The following is a 22,343-nucleotide window of genomic DNA, read 5'->3' as shown; positions in this document are numbered from 1 at the left end:
CTTTAAGGAATAAATCGAATTTTCCAAATATGCATGAAATGATATGTAAAACCTAAGTGCACCCATACATTCATATTACATTTGTTTCATATGATTAAAGATCTTCCAAACATCTTGATCTTGTATCCATTAGGTCATTTAATGAATTTCCAAATTAATACCTAAAATTCTTTACAATTCAAACCAATTAATAACTTAACCATGGTTTGTTATAATCAAAACTTGATTAGGAGAACTCTTGGGCTAACAAAATCATATTGGAGTGTCTTGAGAAAATAAATAAAATGTATTTAATACTTATATTAGGATTAATTTTTCTTCTTATCCTAACCTATCTTTCATTTTTTCAATGAAATAAATTAATTTTTTTTTAAAAATCTTACATAAAACTTTTTACTTTTTATAACATGATTTCCATTCATTTTGAGATATTTAAATCTTTTAAACTTTTATATTGAATTAAATAATAGTGAATTAATAACAACACTTATTATATTTTAAATAATTATTAAATAAAAAGTTTCATCACTCGTTTACATTGTTTATTTAAATAAATTTAAATTTATTAAGAAAATTACTATATTATTTTAAAAATATTAAGATTTTGATATAAAATTTATCAAAATGATGAAATTTTTTTTATTGAGATTTTAATTCTTTTGACTTTTTTTTTTTTTAAAAAAAAATTTTAGAACAAAACTTATTTTTCCTTTATATATTTTTTGTTTGATTGAATAATTTGATATATTATATATTTTTCTTTGATATAAAATTATTTAATTTAATTTGGATTCTATTTTTTGAAATGAAATTATTTAATTTAGTCTAGTTTTATTTTCTATCTTTACAAACAAAAAATAATAATAAGTTTTATAAAGTATATAATGGTTATTAAAAACGAATTAAAAATATAATTTTTAATAACATAATATAAGTCAATGATTTTTTCATAAGAATTTTTAAATTTAACATAATTTTTTTATTTTATTTTCTTTAGAAAGAAAGTGTATGAAAAACCAATCATTAAATTTTTATTTACTTTTCACCTTTTTCATTAAAAAAAATGTCTTAAAAGTTATAAATCTCATTCTCTTTAAAACCATACTATTAATATAATCAATGTTATAAAAATTTATCAAAACTTTTCAAATTTGTTGTGACTATTTTATTTTTCATCTTTAAAGTTTGAAATTTTTTAGCTTTGTTTGTCATTTTCTGTTCTTTTCAAGTTTTTATCTTTAACTCTCTTTGGTATGCTGACAGTTTTTTTTTTTTTTTAATCCACAAATTTCTTACTCAAATTAAGTCATTTTTGTTCTTATTTTTATTAAAAAACTTTGATATAAAAGAAAAAAAAATTTAAACTATATATAAAATAATTAACTCAAAAAATTTACAAATTTAGTATAAAAGAAATAAATGATGTGTTTAAATTAAGATTAATAAATGGTATGGTCAAGGACCAAGGTGATATTTATTTTTTTAATACGAGAAAATTGGTTAAAAAATAATTTTATTAACATAAAAGTTGGTGCCTAGAAGTATGATATTATTTATATCTAATCCTATTTATTTTTATTTTTTAATTTAATTATTTGATTTTAAATCTCTACTTAATTTCTATATAAGTTTTGAAATAATAAATTCATATTATAATTTTTTTATTGACTTTTTTTTATATATCAAAGCACATGTACACTTACTAGTAACTAAAAAAATCCCCCAAAAAAAAACCAGTATAAAAACAATGCAAAACTCTTAACCAAAAAAAAAAAAAAGAAATAAAAAAACAAAAGAGGGATCTTGGGAGAAAAAAAAGAAAGAAAGAAAGAAAGAGTTAGAACCTTTTTGTTATGAGTTTGAAATTTGCCCAAAAATTCACTCGAGACAGAAAGAGAGCGAGGGGAGAAATAAGTAGCAGGAATTAGAGAGAAATTCCTAGAGAATGAGAGGGAGATACCGTTTTTGAGGAAATAAAGTAGGATAGTGATATCCAAAATAGTTTTTGTTTTCTAATTTCAGAAATATTTGTATTCTTTTAACTAAATATCTCAAGAAACATGTGGGAGGAAAATGAATTCTCAATTCAGCCAGCATTCAATTTCCCAAATTTATTTTATAATTAAGAAAAAAATGATGGCGTCTACCGCCGTCAGCTTTTCCAGTCACCGTCCCACAGCTGCCTCAACCACGAATTACCCTAAACCCAACCCCACAAACCCCATCTCTCTCCCCAATTCACAAGCCAATCGAGCCCCCTCCGACTCCGACCCTCCGAAATTCAAGGGCAGCCCCCAGCTGAATCGATGGTCCAGGGCCCGAGCCATACGTTCAGGCCGGAAATTAGAGCGACAGGGTCAGCGTTCGCAGGTGGTGGAGATGAACTCTCGTGTTCAGCCTAAGGAGAGCGTGTCGTCTCCCCCGACTTCGGCGTCTGGGGCTCCCGGCAACGATGACGGAGAGGTGAGGACAGGGAAGTCGATATACATGGTGTCTGACGGCACTGGATGGACGGTGGAGCATGCCGTTAACGCCGCGTTGGGGCAGTTCGAACACTGCTTGGTCGATCGTGGCTGTCCCGTAAATACGCATCTGTTCTCCGGGGTGAATATGTCTTTTCATTATCTTACTTAGTTATTTTAGCTTATAATTTTATGTAGTTGTAGAAATTTCTGAATGTCCATCTTACATCACGTTTGGAGAGGTGCCTTTTAAAGCATTTTTTTTAGAACCCTTTCACAGCAAAAAACTTGTCAAATAATTATTTTAAGTAATTTCTTAGATTTTTAAAAATAATTTTCAAAAAATAAGAAAATGTCTTCCAACATTTGTCTACTTTCAAACTTAGAATCAAAATCACTCTCATAAGCATTCTTAATTGGTAATGAAATTGGAATGATTTAAACAATTACTCGCATACTCGAAATTGTATGTCAAAAAGGCAACTTTTAAGTACGGTAACAAAATGCCATTATTTAAAACATCTTATTTCACTAAACTTTTGCCCCATTTCTTATTGTTTTCTATGTGGATGTCATGTCATGTATTTGCATCATCAACCATTGAAATTTCACCACACATTTTCAATGGTCCAGATCACATGTTTGATATGGTATCATTTCAGCATCATGACATTTTAATATTTTATATATATTAGTATAAGTATTAGTATTATGTTGGTAATAAGAATACGAAAAATATGATCATGCTACCTACAAATTGCTTTCAACTGAAACTTTTGATTCAATCAGTGTGTTCCTTTAGAAGCTCTTTCAATGCCCTGCTAAACAATGTACTTAAAACAGTTAAAACAGAGCCTTCTATCATTAGTTTCATCTTCTTTGTTTTTTAATCTATGTTTTCATCACTTTTTACATGTCAAAGAGAAAGTTTGATATATGGGGCTTTCGAAAAATATTGGAAAAAAAAAAGGGAGATTCTGGATTGGATTCTGTTGTATAGAGCTGCCGGAGTTTTGGTCTTAGAACTCTTGCATTAAAATGGATGATTTGAGTATATTTGATGGTCATCTATGCTTGTTAGATTGATGATGCAGAGCCGTTGGTGGAGATAGTAAAGCAAGCAGCTAAAGAAGGTGCAATGCTTGTTTACACTTTAGCTGACCCTTCAATGGCTGAATCTGCCAGACAAGCCTGCAAGCTTTGGGGCATACCATCCACTGATGTACTTGGCCCAATCACTGAGGCTGTTGCTTCCCATCTAGGTGTATCACCATCTGGCCTTCCTCGTGGGGCGCCAGGCAGGAAGTTCCCCTTGAGTGAAGAGTACTTCAAGCGAATTGAAGCGATTGAATTTACCATCAAGCAAGATGATGGAGCCCTACCCCAGAACCTGCACAAGGCTGAAATTGTTCTTGCTGGAGTCTCTCGTACAGGGAAGACACCATTATCAATTTATCTGGCACAGAAAGGATACAAAGTGGCAAATGTGCCTATTGTGATTGGTGTAGAATTGCCCAACACTCTGTTTGAGGTAGAGCCAGAGAAGGTTTTTGGTTTGACTATAAATCCTGTTGTCTTACATACAATCAGAAAAGCGAGGGCAAAGAGTCTGGGCTTCTGTGAAGAAATAAGGAGTAACTACTCGGAGATGGACCATGTGAGAGCAGAGTTGGAATTTGCTGGCAAGATTTTTGCACAAAATCCCGCCTGGCCTGTAATCGGTGAGAGATTAGCATGTCATGTTTTTCTTATTTGCATTTGGTTTCTACCTCATCTTCTCAACTTCGATTTCCAAACTTGAAGCTTAAAACAGTTAAGAAAAAGAAGAGGATGCTGAAAAATGATGAACAGCATTGTAAATTGTTGCCTGGTTTAATATCGTCATATTGTTACATGCTGTGATTGCAGAAGTGACAGGAAAAGCAATTGAAGAAACTGCAGCAGTTGTATTGAGACTTTACCATGACCGGAAGCATAAGTGCTCAATGCCAAGAATCTCGAAACGGTACTAGAGATGGCTAATGGTGGTTCTTGTGCGTACTGAATAAAATGCTGGCAGAATGGTTGAAAGCCTATTTCAAGTCAAATCACAGGTTGTAACATATGAGAAGTATAGTTTCCAAAGAAGATGATCCTGCTAAATCATTACAATCACTTGAGAGGTGAAATCTGATCAATAAGTGTATCTCATTTTAACTGTTACATTAATATACTTGTCTTCTTTTGTTCTTCCCCCTTCTTGATGGCCATACTATATATCAATAGAATAAAACCATTTGGTTGGTTCTGCTGAAACGAAGGCTTTTGTTTGTACAACTGAGTGATATATGCATTTACTTGATCATACAAAATGTACTTAGGAAGATCACTATATATCACTTCTCATGTTGGCTGTTCAAAAGCTTCATTTTCATCTTCTTGCTAGCCTCGCATTCTAATTTTTTTGGGAAAGCCATCTAATGTTTGCTTTCTGAGGTTAGGGTCAGATGTTGAATATTTTCTTGGGGTCAATTATTTCTCCCTGGCACAAAACCATGGGTGATGATAAACTCTGCTAGAACTAGTAAAGAAATTGACAAGAAATTTCTTATTCTGAGGCAAAGATGGTGGTTTTTTTGGACTTCTTTTCAGTCAAATGCCTTTAAGAAGGTTGTGATCTAGAAATCCCAAGTCTTTGATTCCAATTAATTTTGTTAACATTATTATGCTCTTCTCTTGCAACTGTAATTACGTAATAGTATCTCTGTTCCCCTGTAGTGGAGCATCTACCATGTTGATGAATGTAATCATCTCATGTGATGCTTAGAAGGCCAAGCCACTCTTAATAGGCCATGAAACCTTCATTATACAATGATCATGGCCTGGAATGGATGCAAAATGTAAACCCAGCTTTGGACACGAAACCATCCAACTTTGGACAGGAAACCATCCAACTTTGGACAGGAAACCATCTTAACACAGATTATTTTGGGGTCTACAATATTGATGAATGTAGTAGTTTAGGAAGAATTGAAACTGTGAATGATACTTCTCATAAATCATTCATGTGATTCTCAAAAGAGGGATGCGGAACATTCATTATTTAGTATAGCAGCCTGGAAGAAGAAAACCCAAATCTAGACCCAAACCCACCTTTAACATTAATCATTTTCGGATTGTTTTGATCTCTAGCGCAGGATTTGTTTTTTCCTCTTTATCTTTCTTTTTTGAGTTTCATTATGAGGTGAATTTGGTTATGAGTTTCTTATTGTGAGAATGGAAACTTCACCTTGACAATTTACTGATTTGTTCTTATCTATGTACTTTGGAGCTGATTCGTAGGCATTTGGTTAACCCAATGTCAGAAGCAACAATGTTCAAAGAAGGAAAGGGCTCTGCAATTAACCCACTGAGCCTTCAATTAAATCAATTTCCCCTTCTTTGGAAGTGCATAGTTAGGAAAGATCTCTTGAATTAGAGATTTACTCTTGTTGAAATGGTGCTTGCTTTGAATGAATAATACAGAAGTCACATATAGTTAGTTTTGGGAATTTTGAAAGTACTACTATAGGCAAATCTCCAATGTCTTGGCTAATAATCTTGTTTCTCGTTTGTCTATTGCTTAACCCAGATTTGGAACTTGCTTGCTGACTGCTCTTTCATGCTCATAACAGTGCAGATGAAGCAATCTATGTAAAATTTCTTACTACTTCCGCAACAAAGTCACAAAGGCAACGCTTGGATTATTGGGAATGTTATGAAGTTGACAAGACCACAGATTGTTTCACACAAAAGGTAAGAAGGTCGAAAGTATTCAGAGGCAAATACTTTAATTGCTTACAACTCTCATGGTTGTGCTCCTTCCTTGCCTAATCACATGAAACCCACATACAACAAAAAGAGACAATTGATGTTGGATTGCCAAAAGAGCCAACAGAATAGACAGCATCAGACATGAAGGAAAAAGGGCCGCAGACCGCAGAAACCCATTATCACAGTGAAACAAAAGGGGAAACACAATATCATGTGTTTCGGTCTCTCCCGGTTTCCATCCATACACGGGATTTCGAAAAAAAAAAAAAATACTGAAGATTCTCTGTCACACTGCAGTTGTCCGTCATTCTCTGTCACACTGAAAAAAGTGAGCTGCTGAGTCTGAAATCCATGTTAATGGAGGTTTGGTTACCTCCTTTTTGTCTCTTTTCCATCCCCCTTTACCCTCTTGCTTCTTGTTCACCGTCTTGCAGCAAAACTCCTCAAAAGAAAGCGAATTCGCTCACAGTCAAACTAGTTATACATCCATGTCTGTATCTGTTCTACATTCTACTCCTAACTATGGGATATCATCAAATTATTTTGTTCTTCTAAGGAGGTGGTGTGGCTTGTCACTGCTGCCAATCGAGCTCAGTATCATCCCCACCAAGCCTTTTGATTGAAAGGGTGAAGTATATCAGCAATATTGTCCCCATGCTTGACCTGAAAATAAGTAACATTACACCCAAAAAATCAGAGTTATATCCCTTGAGTGGCTGCTGACTTGTCATAAAAAGTATTTGTGAACAACATTATGATTCAATGTGGGGCAGATATGATAAAGAGCTGCAGTTATGGAAGTTGGTTTTGAACTTACAAGGTGGCAAAGAAGAAAAGGATCCTCCTGGGATCAATGAGCCAGGAAGGAGAAGCCCGCCTGAAACTGTATCTCCTACTGATGAACCTGCTTTCAGTAATGGTGCTGATGTTGCCTGCCGTGATGGCTATGTGATGATGCACTTGTGACCCCACCGGGTGATGATCTATGGTCCCTCCTGCTGCTGCTGCTGCCACCACCACTGCGACTGGCTTTTCCAGCGTGCTGCCCCCAGCTAAAGCAGCTTCAGCTCCAAATTTTAACATCAATTTAACAACCCCATTAATCATAAGAGTTACGAATACTAAAAAACAAGGCAATAAATCTCTTGTTGGGGTCTTCTATATTATCATTGACATACTTGGAATCAGTAATTTTTATATCTTATAATGATCCAAATCAGTCATGACGCTAACTAGTAAACTAATCTATGATTGACAATCCAGCTAAAAACACTCGGGCCCTCACCCACCTCGATTTGAGGCCAGGGTACAGGTACAGGTTGGTGAGGCAAATTTTTAAATTTTGGTTCACAGTAGGATATGGCCAACTCTTGATTTGTTTAATTCGCTCTGCTACCGTCTTTGCTTTTGCATCAGAGTCTCACATCACGATCAACGGACCTCAGGGGTTAAACCCGTTCCTGACCATGTGATTTGGAGACTTTTTGTTTTTCAGCCAGAGACGTCCTCCTGAATAATAATGTAGATGAAATATAAAAAAAAGTCTTGATTTGTTAAACGTACCTCTTGGTGACGAAGTGGCCAGAACTGCATCTGCGTCGATGGAAGCGACAGAGTTGGGCTTCTTCTCGCCGCCGCGCTGCGACCCTTTTCGTGAGAGGCTTCTCTGCAACTTTTCCATCAAAGCCAAACAACACCCATTAGGCCATTATTGGAATTTCAATAAATATATATGATATTTTATGATTAACCGTTTTTTCTTTATTTAAGAAAATGATAAATATTGGAGAAATTTATGGGCGATGATAATGAGACTACTGGACATTCCATGTTAATGGCCACAAAATCCAAGAGAAAGTACCTCAGAAATGTTCTTTTCTTTTCCTCTGTTTTTTTTTTCAAGGATGAAATTATTAATTCGGAGACTAAAATAATCGTAAATGGCCTTTTTTTTGGACGGGAATTGAAGAGATTGATTGATGAGAAAGTTGAACAGAAAGCGAGAGGAAAACTCACTGTGATTCTTGAATTTGCGGTTGTATCTTTATTGACGCCATTAGGGAAGCCTTCCATATCGACAACAAAGCTATCGGATTTTTCCGTTTTGTACTGAAATCCATTGACTTGATCGGAAACCAGTATCTTCTGGGTCTCCTTCTCTTTCATCCCACAATCCTCCGAGGAAGAGTTGGAAGTAGATAACCCTGAATTCTGAAACCGAAATCAAGCACCCCAACACAGAGAAGAGGAGAAAGAGCGGTTATTCAGTTGAAACGGATGGCAGATGAACGAGAACGAGAAAAGACCCATGACCCAGTGAAACAGTTGCAGAAAAGAAAAAATTTACTAGTAGTAAAACGGAACCAAACCCACAAAGAACGCGCTCACCAACTTTGGATTCTCCGCCATTTTCATCAATTTTCACGACACCCAAACAGGAGAAACAAAGAAGAAGAAGAAAAGAACGCCGAGGAGAGTTGTTCTTCTGGTTTCCACCTTCTACAAAACAAAACGTCACCGTTTGCGTACGGAATCGGGCATTCAAGTTTCAACATCCACCACCTGATCCAAATAAAGCAATCAAGCAAACAGCTCCCAACCCAACTGGTCAACATTTTTAAGATTTTCAATGAATAAAGAAACCGAAAGAAACCAATCAAACCTCGTGAATTCATGGTAAAGCAATAAAACTCTAAAAGACCCCTCTTTCCCTTCTTCCACGCCTACAATTCATTGGCTTAGAGAAGATTTACAGACCTTAATGGAACCAAACAAAGTCTTCTTCTTCTTCAACAGCTGGTGACCATCTTCCAAAAAAGGACCCGTTTGGTTGTAAAATTCAACTACCCCTGTTAACCACGTTCAGAGCCCTCCACCGCATGAAAGAGACCTCAGAAAAAACAGACCTGTAACCTACTCCCCACAGAAAACTGTTTTTTTCCCAGAAAATGAAGGAAAACGGCTGTTTAGGAAGGAAAATTGAGATTTTTGTATACCGAGAACTTGAATGGGTTGGTTTTTGAAACATCATTGTAACGCTTTTTAATCCAGTATGCTCCAGTCCATGCTAAGTAGTCTTTTTGTTTTTTTCCCTTGATTGTGGGTTTATTGGGTTTGATGTACGGTGTATGATTGATTAAGATGTGTGTGTGAATTTTCTTTCGGCTTGTGATTAACTTAAGACTTGGATAAGATAACGCAGGTTTGTGAAGTCAGAGAGGTTTAGTATTTGGCGGCTACATTTACCTAAAAACAAAAAATAAATAGGGGTGGGTCAGCTTTGAAAGCATGGCTGAAGATTCTCGTCACTTGGTTTGGTGGTGGAGGGCCTTGGAGGGAGTGGGAATTTTTAAAATTATTTCTTTTAAGATATGTTGTGATTTGGGCATTTATTATAAAACCTATAAAATTTAAACGAGATATGGTAAGTGAAACTTAATTAAAATGTAATTTGAAAAAATATATCTAAAAATAATTTTCTAGAAATAGCATATTTAGAAAAATTATCTATATTCACTAAAAATTAACCTTTGATATTTTTACCATATATATCTATTTATCTGTATTTATATTAAAAAGAGTGCTTGTTTGATGAGAAAAATGAATTAATGGTATTTATTTATTTATTTTAGTGTTTTAAAAGATGAAGATTACTTTTCAAATATATGATTATTTTACTCTTTTTAGTCTTATAACCTATTATATTATAATTAATTTCATTCACCCAACTAGATTTTAATTAAATATATATAATTTCAATTGATTTAAAATTTTATTAAATATCAATTTTATCTTTTTTATTTATTATTTTTGCTCATCTTTTCTTTTATTAAAAATAAAATAAGTATTTAATGAAAGTTTAAACCAATAAAAATCAGCCAAATCTTGGGGGACGTCCAATGAAATTAAGTGGGGCTTGTCCGGAGCTGTCCACTTGGTTTTATATTTAAGGTTACATTAGTTTATATTGCTATTTATAAGAGGAATCATTTTTTTTTTCATATTAGTTTTTGATGTATTTATATCATTATTCAATGACTCAAGTATGATTTAGAGTACATTTGAAAGTGATTTTAAAAATTATTTATAATATTTTTAATATTTAAATGATAATTTTTTTTTAAATATTAAAATATATTAAAAATACTTTATAAAATTACTATTAAACGGGCTCTTAGAGTGGATTTGATAGTGATTATAAAAAGTATTTATAATATTTATAATATTTAAAAGAAAAAAAATTTCAATCTAAAGGTTAGAAATACTTCCTAAAAGCATTACCAAATACATTCTTAGAGCTCTTTTGATAGTAATTCTAGGAAGCGCTTTTAATATTTCTAATGTTGGAAAATTTTTATGTTTCAAGTGTTAAAAATATTAAAAACTATTTCTAAAATAACTCCCAAACTCACTCTTAATTACTAGGATCAAAAGTTTAATATGTAATAAATTCTTCTATAAAAAGGATAGATGAAACATTTTTTTTTCTACCTGAAAAATATATTTAATTGAACAAATGTAGAAAAAAAAAATGAATTTCTTAACTTATGTATAAATTACCGTTACCGTGACCTTTAATCCATGGAAGAGACAAATCAAAGTGCTTTGAAGAGGGATTTTAGGAATAAATTTTATTTTTTATTTTTTTCTTTTAATTTTGTGTGTTTTTGAGATTTTATAAGATAATTAGTATACCATAAAGTGGTGAACAAAATTAAATCCAAAATTGTAATTATTACGAGTCTCCGCATTAGGGTATTAATATTACCTAAAAAATTGTGTTTTTTCTATACTTGAGTTATGTTTGATTCTTAGATAATTTGAGGGAAAATGTATGAGAAAGAAAATAGGGAGTAAAAGTAAAAGGAAAGAAAAAATAAAAATAAAAAAAATAAAAAATAGAGTTAAAATTGATGAATTATTCTTATTTGTTACTTTAAATTCATTTTATTTATTTTAACTCATCAATATAAAAATTAATAAATAATTTAAAAATACATAAGTTTTTAACTAATTTTAATTATATTTATTTATTTTTAAAATTTTCTATAGGACAACTATATATATAAAAATCATTTTACTTAGCATTTTTTTTTTCCTTAGTACTTTCCGAAAACCAAACATAACTTTGATATTCTTTATCCTAAGTTTATGTCTAAATCTAGAATTAAAATTCAATATATATATATATATATATATATATATATATATATATATATATATATATATATATATATATATAATTGCTTAAATATAAATTTAAAAAGTGTTTTGACAATATTTTGAGGAATCACTTAAAGTAGTTTTTTTTTTTTTAAATTAAATTAATTTTTTTTTAAAACACCTAATTTTTTTAATTAGAGACATAAGTTTTATAAAAACACCAAACATTTTTAGCCTCTCTCAAGTAGTGTAAATTGAAAAGCTTGTTCTTAAAATATATTAGGTTTAATAATCCCTACCAGAAAAGGGTTTAAAAAACCATTACAACCGTCGCCAATTAAAACCCTTGAATGGACAACAAATTAACGAGGAGGTAGACAGCCAAAGGATCAATAAATGAAGAGAGAATATATAACAATCGAATCAATAATAGTAAGAAAATGATAGGTGTGATGATGGGTGAAGAGGAGGAAGACAGCCAAAGGATCAATAAATGAAGAGAATCGAATCAATAATAGTAAGAGAATGATAGGTGTGATGATGGGTGAAGAGCAGGTGCGGCCTCTTCCTCGGAGCTTCCTTTATCATCAGCCATATATATATTATCTGGAGATCGTGCTTCCTCATGTCTTTTCTCTTGCCTCATAAATGTATACGGTAGTGTAGATAAAGTGGTGGCATTCTTTTCCTTATATAATGTATTTGTGCATGGCACATGATTAACAAGTCCCAAAACATCAATTATTCTTCTTTCAATCAGTGGGAGTTAGTAGATGTTGTTCAGACCTACAGCACCTGCCACTTATGAATATGATTTATCAACAAAGAGAGATAGATACCCATAAGTGAAGAATGGAGATTTTTTTTTTCTTCCCCCTGAAGGATGAGCTTAAAATTCTCGTAGATTGAAAGACACAAGTCGATGAATTCTATGGATTTGTAGCAACTTGCAAAGAGATGGAATGGACAAGCAAAAATTCATTAGTCTCTAAAGAGACGAACAATGACAGGTTGAGATAAAACAAAGGAAAAGACAATTCGATATTTCTATATTGTCTCATTCCAGCTCATGGACTTGTAGTGAACGAAGAATATATATATGTGAAATGGACATTTCACATACAAAGTAAGGGGACCATCCATGAAAATTGATAACATCTCTTCAATTCTTGCTCTTGGGTCTCCTCGTTGTTTCACTCTTCATTGCTGGCTGTGTCTGTTATCCGGGCACATGCTTCATGTCATGTGCAGGGACAAAGGAAAAAACTGGAACAGCTTCAAGCATGATTTTAGGAAATCTTTTGCCACAAGCTTTATCCAATGACATATATGTGGTGAGTTTCTCTTAAGATCCACTTTAAAATCGTGAGGAGATTTTAGGCGTAGATAGTACATCCCTGATCCTTGTGTGAAACTCTTAAGTGAGTGTATTCTGAGTGCCCCCAAGAGACCCACTCATCACCTCCCATGTAATGCCCCAAACCCATAAGGATAAAATCATAATTTAAAAATTATTAATGAATTAAAGTAACTTAATAAGGGTAAAACTATCTTTTTATATTTAAAACCCCTAGATATAAATTATATTTTTCCTATATTTTCTATTCAGAAAACTCTTTTACACAAATAAAAAGATCAGAGAGTATAGGGCTGAAGATTTGGAGGTTTAGGGTTTGAAGATCAATTTTTAAGGTAAAATTTTTAATTTTTAAATTAATATTTTATAATTGTTAATTAGTTTCGAATATTTTAGATATTCTTTGGAACATCTCAATTTTGATTAAAGTTCGTTTAATTAATTTATAGGTCAAAAAGATTAAAAATTTATTAACATAGTTTGATTTATTAATGGAGATCGACAGATTTTGATTACTGATCAAATGAATAAATCTAGAAAAAATAATAAATAAATAAAATAAGAGTAGCGTGATTTTCTAGAATAGTGAAGAGAAAAAAAATAATAATAATGTGGATGTTTGTCGTGTAACAAAGGGTTTAAAAAAAAAAAAAAAACAAGGATACGTGTTGGCGTCTAGGAAGGAAGAAACAAATGAAGAAAAAAACAAGTATTATTATTATTATTATTATTATTATTATTAATGGGTGTAGTTGGTGGCTCGGAGTAATGGTGTTGCAGGGTCTTTATATATATATATATAACGGGGTGTGGGGGTGTAATTGTGGTTAAATGATAGTTGGATTATGGGAACAATAATAATAATAATAATAATAATAGTTTCTTGTATAGGTTTTAATTTAATTTAAGTATATAAAGAAATAAATAATGAGGGTAAGATTATGAAAGAAAATGAATTTTATAATAATTTGGAAACTCAGTAAATTAATTTATTATCATTTAGTAAGTTGAAAATAATATTGGGTAGTAATAATATTAGCATGAGAAATTAATTAGGATCCCTAATACTAAACAAAATATTTTTAGGATTATCAAATTTTTACCTTTATATAATTGTGTATGATATTATGTTAGGTAAGGAGTAAATTCGTCAAGCTAAATACTTCAAGTTTTTGAGCATTTTTTCAAGGTAAGGGAAACTAATACAGATTTTTATAAAAGAAAATAATTTTCTTTTTATATTGTATTTTGAAATGTGTAAAAATATTATTTTTATCTTTATGCATGAATCAAATATGTGTTTTGTATGGAAAGTATATTTGAACATTTTCTTTGTTTATGAAAAATGAAAAATTGAGGAGATATGGTGTTTTGTTTTGTAAGTTTGAATTAATGAAATTAAGTGTTTAACTCTAGATTATATGACCCTAGCCAATGGGTTATAATTGTTGACATTTTCGGCTCTAATCAACGGGTTATAATAGTTGACATTATATGGTCTTAGTCAACGGGTTCTAATAGTTAACCTTATGGCCCTAATCAACGGGTTATAATAGTTGACCTTATGACCCCTGGTCAACGGGTTATAATTGTTGACTTTTGGTTTTATTCACCTTAAATGGAACAAATTTGAAACTAGTCACTTATTTGTGAAGTCTCATCAAATTGAATACCATTTGTTATTTGATAACCATAGTAAATATATATTTGAATGTATTTGATTTGGTTTTGATAAGAAATTGTTTTGAAATGAATATAAGAAAGTTTTGTTGAAAAGTTTTGAATATATTAGTATGTTTAACTCAAAAAGTTTTTATGAAAATGAATATATGTTATATCTCCTATTTGTAATTATAATTAAAATGTTTGACTCATGAAATTGTATTGATGTTCCTTATTGAGCTTTAAACTCATGCCTTTTCGTTGATAATTTTTTTTCAAGTACTCTTAGTTCAGGCGATGAGTGATGGCTAGACTGAGGAATTTTTCTTTGTTAGGATTTTGGTTCAAACTTTATTTTAGACATTGTTTAAATGTTAAATTTTAATTCCCATTTGAATTATTTGAGTTTGGAGTTATTTGGACAATAACACTTTGGTTAATGTGTTAGTTTTTAAAGTTAATAATGGGGATCATAGAATTTATTTATTTGGTTACTTTGAATAGGAATTTGGTAATTGGTAATTGGTAATTTCCAGTTACAATACGAATGTTTGTGTCGTTTCCACTTTGAGCCTTTAGGCTTGAGGTGTGAAATGATTGTCATGCCCTTGGAGTGGGTTTTGGGGCGTGACTGAGTGGTATTAGAGCACTAGGTTATGATATTGTTGGGAACTTGTTTTAGTTTACTTTGGGGATAGATGAGTGACACATTAGTTTAAGTTTAAGTTTCATTTTGTATAAATTCCTATTCTTTCTTATGAATTTGAATTGTCTAATTGGTTTCTTAGTGATTAATTTAGTTATACCTAATTCTTTATAGGACAACATGCCACCAAGAAGACCAGCATCTTCCCAAAATAGTCAGGCTAATAATGATGTACCTCCTCTACTTGAGGGTTTGCCTCCCATGAATGTAGAAGGGCTTTATAGGTATCTTGAGACTTTAGTTGGTTTGGTTGAGCGTCAGGCTAGAGCTATTGAGACTTAAGCTCTTAGAGAACCCTCATATTCTAAGGGTAGCTCATTTGATGACTTTAAGAAGTTAGGTCCTCCTTACTTTTTTGGTACTTTAGACCCAACAAAAGCAGAAACTTGGATTCTTAAGATAGAGAAATTCTTTGATGTTATAGATTGTTCTAAAGATAAAAAAACTTCTTATGCAGTATTTATGTTAGATAAAGAAGCAGATAATTGGTGGCGTATGACCAAAAGGCTTTTAGAGGATGAGGGACCTATAGTTTAGAGACAGTTTAATGAGACATTTTACAAAAAGTACTTCCCCGACATTGTTAGATGACAAAAAGTAGGAAAGTTTGTTCAGTTGGAACATGGGGATATGATGGTAATATGAGGCTAAATTTATAGAGTTGTCATGTTTTGCTCCACAATTGATTGCTATAGAGGAGGAAAAGGCATTAAAGTTTCAGGATGGATTGAAGCCCTATTTAAAGAACAAAATATCTATTTTGAAGCTTAGTATCTATTCAGAGGTTGTAGATAGAGCCCTTATAGCGGAAAAAGATAATAAGAAGCTTCAACAGTATAGAGAACAACAAAGGAAGAGGAGTAAGAGTGATGGTATCCATGATAACCAAGAACCAAAAATGTTTGTTTCAATTGAGAGTCAGATTAAAAAGGAAGTAGAACAAAATTTAGATGTGACTTGCTCTATTTGTGGTAAGAAACATTAAGGTAAACCTTACTATAAAGAGTCTGAAACTTGCTTTGGTTGTGGGAAGCATGAGCATATGATTTGAGATTGTCCAGAGAATAAGAAGTTTATAATTGGGAAGCCTAAAGAGGAGAATAAGGAGGATAAATAGAAACCTACAGTCTAAGGGCGTATGTTTGCTATGACTCATCAAGATGCTTAAGCCACTTCTGATGTGGTAACAGGTACTATTTGAATTTACACTTTACTACTAGAGTCTTGATTGACCTAAACTTAACACACTCTTTGTTTCAATATCTTTTGTTGATTTGTTGGGTATGCTTGTTGGTAGCCTAAACTTTGATTTGATTGTTGCTATTCCTATGGGATATTATATTGTGGATTATATAATGTTTAGAGGTTGTCTTATGATGACTAGTTATATGGAAATGTTAGTTGACTTAATACTTCTTGACCTTTAGGATTTTGATGTGATTTTGGAGATGGATTGGTTAGTTTCCTTCTATGTCTCTTTTAATTATTTTGGTAAAAGGGTGATTTCCATATTCCTGACCAATATAAGTTTAGTTTTAAGGGAAAACATGTGGTTAGACCGTTGTGTATGATCTTGGCTTTATGGGCTAGTTCCTTGCTTAGGAAAGGTTGTTAAGGGTTTTATGCCTGTGTGGTGCGAGAGGAAAAAATACTATGTTCTATTATTGTTCAATTGATAAAGGTCTAGTGAAACAATTTTAGTATTCGAGAAGTCACTTAGGAATTAGATGAAGAGATAAGAGAAAAACATTTTCATTTATTTCAAGACTCATGTATGTCAAGTTTAGAGGATTAAACTTCTATTAAGGATGAGAGACTGTAATGCCCCAAACCCAATTTAGGGGTAAAATCATAATTTAGAAATTATTAATTAATTAAAGTAACTTAATAAAGGTAAAGAAGTCTTTTCGTATTTAAAACCCCTAGATATAAATTATATTTTTCTTACCTTCTCTATTCAGAAAACCCTGTTACATAGAAATCAGAAAGATCAAAGAGTGGAGGTTTAGGATTTGAAGATCAATTTTTTAGGTAAGATTTTTAATCCTTAAATTAATATTTTATATTCGTTAATTAGTTTTGAACACTTTATATATTCTTTGGAATATCTTAATTTTGATTAGAGTTCGTTTAATTAATTTATAGGTAAAAAAGATTAAAAATTTATGAATATAGTTTGATTTATCAATGGAGATCAACATATTTTGATCACTCAAATGAATCAATCTAGAAAAAAATAATAAATAAATAAAATAAGAGTAGCGTGATTTTATGGAACAGTGAAGAGAAAAAAAAAATAATATAGATGTTTGTCGTGTAATAGAGGGTTTAAAAGAAAAAAAAAAAACAAGGATACGTGTGGATGGCTAGGAAGGAAGAAACAAAAGAAGAAAAAAACAAGTGTTATTATTATTATAATAATAATAATAATAATAATAATAATAATAATAATAGTTGGTGGCTAAGAGTAATGGTGTGTAGGGTCTTTGAAAGTAATAATATATATATTTATATAATGGGGTGTGGGGGCGGAATTGTGGTTAAGTGACAGTTGGATTATGGGAACAACAACAATAATAATAATAATAATAATAATAATAATAATAATAATAATAATAATAATAATAATAATAATAGTTTCTTGTATAGGTTTTAATTTAATTTAAGTATATAAAGAAATAAATAGTGAGGGTAAGATTAGGAAAGAAAATGAATTTTACAATAATTTGGAAACTCAGTAAATTAATTTATTATTGTTTAGTAAGTTGAAAATAATATTGGGTAGTAATAATATTAGTATGAGAAATTAATTAGGATCCCTAATACTAAATAAAATATTTTTAGGATTGTCATATTTTTACCTTTACATAATTGTGTATGATATTATGTTAGGTAAAGAGTAAATTCGTCAAGCTAAATACTTCAAGTTTTTGAGCGTTTTTTCAAGGTAAGGGAAATTAAAGCAGATTTTTATAAAAGAAAATAATTTTCTTTTTATATTGTATTTTGAAATGTGTAAAAATATTATTTTTATCTTTACACATGGATCAAATATGTGTTTTGTATGGAAAGTATATTTGAACATTTTCTTTGTTTATGAAAAATGAAAAATTAAGGAGATATAGTGTTTTGTTTGTAAGTTTAAATCAATGAAATAAAGTGTTTTATGGCTCTAGTCAACATGTTATAATTGTTGACATTTTCGGTACTAATCAACGGGTTATAATAGTTGATATTATATGGTCCTAGTCAACGGATTATAATTGTTGACTTTTGGTTTTGTTCACCTTAAATGGAACAAATTTGAAACTAGTCACTCATTTGTGAAGTCCCACCTAATTGAACACCGTTTGTTATTTGATAACCAAAGTAAAGATATTTTGAATGTATTTGATTTGGTTTTGATAATAAATTGTTTTGAAATGAATATAAGAAAGTTTTGTTGAAAAGTTTTGATTATATTAGTATGTTTAACTCAAAAAGTTTTTATGCAAATGAATACATGTTATATACCCAGTTTGTAATTATAATTAAAAATGTTTGACCCATGAAACTGTATTGATGTATCTTATTGAGCTTTAAACTCATGCCCTTTCGTTGATAATTTTTTTTTTCAGGTACTCTCAATTCGGGTAAGAAGTGATGGCTAGGCTGGAGAATTTTTATTTGTTAGGATTTTGGTTCAAACGTTATTTTGGAAATTGTTTAAATGTTAAATTTTAATTCCTATTTGAATTATTTGAGTTTAGAGTTATTTGGACAATAACACATTGGTTAATGTGTTGGTTTTTAAAGTTAAGAATTGGAGATTATAGAATTTATTTATTTTACTACTCTGAGTATAAATTTAGTAATTGGTAATTTTCAATTATAATAAGAATGTTTGTGTCGTTTCTACTTTGAGCCTTTGGGCTTAAGGTGTGAAATGACCGTCATATCCTTAGAGTGTATTTTGGGGCGTGACATCCCACGTACTTTATTATATGGCACCCAAAGGAGCTAGAAAGAGGGTTAATTCTTTTGGCTTTATACCACGAGCTGATCTGTTTGTAACAACTGTTGAGTGCATGTGTTGGTGGGATTTTTCTCAAGACTAACAGCCAAAATTTCCCAACTTTGATTCCAAGAACCTTTCGAAGAATCTTTATGATTGATTAGCTTTGAGGACTAAACTTTATGAGCTAGAAGCCCAAATTACTACCTGTAATTTTTTAGATGTACTTTGCATACTTACACCAGCTTCCAATTAAATCAAACAAGGTGGTTCATTGTGGGGTGGCTCATGATCTCCAAGCCACGACCCCACATTTTCCAGCCTTGTGTTAAGAGTTCCCCATCACAGCAAGCATCACATAATCACTCAAAACTTTCCCGTCAATCATGACAATTGGTACCAAGTGCTGCCCAATAACATCTACACATCTGGGTCATGACCTCATCCTCAGGTGATGCAAAGCTCAATTATGATTTAAGATAGGGTTAATCCTCCAAAATGGAAACCCATATTGAAAGTTCATGTCCATCCACTGCTACTCATCTGCTAATGTATTACACTCACTCTTGACATATATATATATAATTGTATTACTGTTACTAGGACTGCTGACCTAAATAGTATATACATAAACCCCACCATTATGCTTCTTTGTGGTGGTTTTCTAACCTCATTTTCGAGAGGGCTAGTGGGGTTTCTCCGTTTCTACATCATTGCTACAATTGATTTCTTTCTTTTGGAATTGAAATTTCTTCCCAGTTACGTGTCCAAACATAGGATATCATCATCGCCTCCACTTAATCCAGACCGTAATCATCAAGGCCTAGAAAATATGTCGTGAATTATACAGAGTGTTTACGCGTCCATGGTGGCTATATAGAGACACATCTGATTTATTTTCAAATGCGGTTGGTGATTAGACAATTGGTTGGTTTTGTAGGCTACCTTCGTAATCAAGAAGTGATTATGCGATTGTGGGGTTACGAAGTCAACATTGAAATCATATATAAGAGACAACTGGGAACTAATTAAAACAATATTTTTTTTTGATCTGTCAAAGATTATAGGGCACGTCATGAATCTGTGGAAGAAAATGGTTTTTTTATTTTTATTTTTATAATCTCAAAAGTCTTAGTAACAAAGTGAAAACCAATAAAATAAAAGGGTATGCAATTACGTGTGAGTACTCTCATTTTTCCATGTTGAATTGGTGTATTTTTTTATTTTTTATTTATTTTATCATCTGTGATGTTTTCTATGATATAATAAAAGGATTTTATCTTGTTTATGAATATAAATATGGTTGGTTGAACAACAGTGAAATCTTATATACCTTTGAGTATAAATTGATTTTATTTTTTATGTTCTTGACTAATTAATATGTTAACTTTAAAACATTCATCACAGAGCTGGAGTCAACTTGTTTTCGGATGAAATGAATAATGCTTCCATGTATAACACTTTGTATCTTGACAATGATCTCAATTTAATTTTCTGAACCTAGGTTTGATAATTTTTTTTTGCGTGTTCTTTTCACCTCTTAGCCCTAAAGTCCCATTTTTTTTTTTTTTTTTTATAAATTTTATTTATAACCTTTGTTCACATATTTACATTTAATCACACATGACAAGGATGATATAGATTAAAATTTGATTACGGTACCAAAGAGGCGCTTTACAATGTTCCAAATAATAATAATAATAATAAAATGGAAAAACAGAAAAAAGATTGGTTTGAGGTCAAACTCATGCATGTGCTTGGATGGTCTATATATATCCACTATTTCATATGCTTTATTTTCCACGTTTGGATTGAGGAACAGCGGGACTAAGCCCATTAAATCCCCAAATCTTTCGGCGAGTCTCCATCTAGTTTGGGAAAGAAGAAAGGGAGAGCATTGAAAAACCAATGGCGGCTTTTGCTTTAAGGGAAACCAACAAAGCGCTTTATCTGCAAGCGTGATCCTTGAAAAGGGACTCCAAGTGATAGTGTGTGGCCCGGCGTTGCCCTGGCTGAGAAGGAACCGAAATATTAATGGTTGACTCTCCAACTTTGTGAAGAGTATGGAGAGTGTACAATATATATGGCTTGAGAACAGTGTGTGAAGTTGCAGACACTGATTTTCAAAGCATGAATCCACCATATATCTGGCTACTTGCCCACCCTAAAATTAAAGATAAAAGTATTGAGTGTGGATGAGTGGATGGTATTCTTTTCAATATGCTTCTCTAACATATAAATATTAACATAATGTGATGAAACTTTATACAAAACTAACAAAAAGTATTAGAGGGTTGTGTCTATTGGCAAGTGATCCAAGAGGGTAGGGTAACATAAAGAAAGAGACTGTTGTTTTTTTCCATTTTTTTTCCTCAATAATTGCTTCTTCGGTAAATTGGACGGCCAGTTGTATCACTTTGCTTCTATTTTTCTAGCTATGTAAGTCAAAATGAGAAAAGGGGATTTGTATTACAAATAATTTTTTCCAACATAATGATAAATAATACATAATTTTACGTAAAAGAAATGGCAAGTGGTATCATTCGGTGGGCTGTCTGTATGGGCTCAAAGCCACTGCTCTTGCGGAGAACTCGATGGCTTTGAATTTGGATACATCTGGTGGACCTCACCTTCTCGCATGGACCTGGGCCTCCCATCCCATGTCTTTGTACGTAATTCGCACCAGAACACTGCAAAGGTGAGCCCAAATATTATTATGTATCTTTAATTTAACCCAAATCATACCCATGCTCAAATCATCATTTTCCTGGTCAAAACACCTACAAATCTCAAAAGTTTAAATATAGGGCCCACATGGAAGTGATTATAGTAAAATCATTTTTGTTTTTAACATATAGTTGTTTCTCAAATAACATTTCTACCATAAATAGTACTTAGTACTTATGGAGACTTAAGTATATATAAACGGGGAATTAGTTAGCAACAGAAAAGTATTGCAACAAGGTCTTCGTTAATTTCTATAACCTTGTTGGTTTAAGGGTATGGAAACAAAGGCCTAGCCCAAAAAACACAAACAAAAAGCAAAATGAATTGTAAGAAAAACTTATTGGCTGAGGTGTGACAAACATTGTCTTTGAAATATATTCACCCTCCTTGAAGACGAACTTGGTGCACTAGGGTACTGGTGGTCTACCTTCAGGATTCAATAGCCAAGTTTCGCCTTGGGTGGACTCTGTAAGCGAGACG

The 22,343-nt window shown here is 31.8% G+C and overlaps 2 protein-coding genes across 11 annotated transcripts; one reads left to right on the top strand and one right to left on the bottom strand.

Moving 5' to 3' along the window:
- Nucleotides 1–1,844: 1,844 nt before the first annotated feature.
- Nucleotides 1,845–7,004, top strand: LOC100267490 (pyruvate, phosphate dikinase regulatory protein 2). 3 transcript variants are annotated; one of them, XR_786694.3, is made up of 4 exons: nucleotides 1,845–2,604; nucleotides 3,544–4,183; nucleotides 4,371–4,624; nucleotides 6,116–7,004. XR_786694.3 is itself a non-coding variant. In XM_002268212.5 (3 exons), the coding sequence occupies exons 1-3, from the start codon at nucleotides 2,074–2,076 to the stop codon at nucleotides 4,472–4,474; spliced, it is 1,275 nt and encodes a 424-aa protein (XP_002268248.1). In that variant the 5' UTR covers nucleotides 1,845–2,073; the 3' UTR covers nucleotides 4,475–4,757. The 3 variants fall into 3 exon arrangements, 1 of the variants encoding a protein (XP_002268248.1); XR_786695.3 differs by having other exon boundaries at nucleotides 6,121–6,546; XM_002268212.5 differs by lacking the exon at nucleotides 6,116–7,004 and having other exon boundaries at nucleotides 4,371–4,757.
- LOC104880450 (uncharacterized) lies at nucleotides 6,342–9,331 on the bottom strand. Of its 8 annotated transcripts, none has more exons than XM_010657048.3 (6): nucleotides 8,917–9,331; nucleotides 8,643–8,816; nucleotides 8,271–8,465; nucleotides 7,818–7,926; nucleotides 7,072–7,315; nucleotides 6,342–6,917 (listed from the first exon to the last, which is right to left on the bottom strand). In XM_010657048.3, exons 2-6 carry the CDS (start codon nucleotides 8,667–8,669, stop codon nucleotides 6,827–6,829), a joined length of 666 nt encoding a protein of 221 aa, XP_010655350.1. In that variant the 5' UTR covers nucleotides 8,670–8,816; nucleotides 8,917–9,331; the 3' UTR covers nucleotides 6,342–6,826. The 8 variants fall into 8 exon arrangements, with proteins under 8 accessions (XP_010655350.1, XP_010655349.1, XP_059595926.1 ...); XM_010657047.3 differs by having other exon boundaries at nucleotides 8,628–8,816; nucleotides 9,012–9,329; XM_059739943.1 differs by having other exon boundaries at nucleotides 9,012–9,318.
- Nucleotides 9,332–22,343: the final 13,012 nt, after the last annotated feature.

Source organism: Vitis vinifera, chromosome 10 (genome assembly GCF_030704535.1).
Source record: "Vitis vinifera cultivar Pinot Noir 40024 chromosome 10, ASM3070453v1".
In the NCBI taxonomy this organism is placed as follows: Eukaryota; Viridiplantae; Streptophyta; class Magnoliopsida; order Vitales; family Vitaceae; genus Vitis; species Vitis vinifera.
Note: the sequence above shows the minus strand (reverse complement) of the source record. Positions and strands in the feature narration are given on the sequence as shown.

Bases quoted from the DNA above. Each gene is read 5' to 3' on its own strand.
- LOC100267490 (XM_002268212.5), top strand. From the start codon at position 2,074: ATGAATTCTCAATTCAGCCAGCATTCAATTTCCCAAATTTATTTTATA. The intron at 2,605-3,543 runs GTGAATATGTCT...TATGCTTGTTAG, and splicing joins ATACGCATCTGTTCTCCGGG to ATTGATGATGCAGAGCCGTT. The intron at 4,184-4,370 runs GTGAGAGATTAG...CTGTGATTGCAG, and splicing joins TCCCGCCTGGCCTGTAATCG to AAGTGACAGGAAAAGCAATT.
- LOC104880450 (XM_010657047.3), bottom strand. From the start codon at position 8,669: ATGAAAATGGCGGAGAATCCAAAGTTGGTGAGCGCGTTCTTT. The intron at 7,927-8,270 runs GTGAGTTTTCCT...TTGATGGAAAAG, and splicing joins CCGCAAATTCAAGAATCACA to TTGCAGAGAAGCCTCTCACG. The intron at 6,918-7,071 runs GTAAGTTCAAAA...ACTTATTTTCAG, and splicing joins CTTTTCTTCTTTGCCACCTT to GTCAAGCATGGGGACAATAT.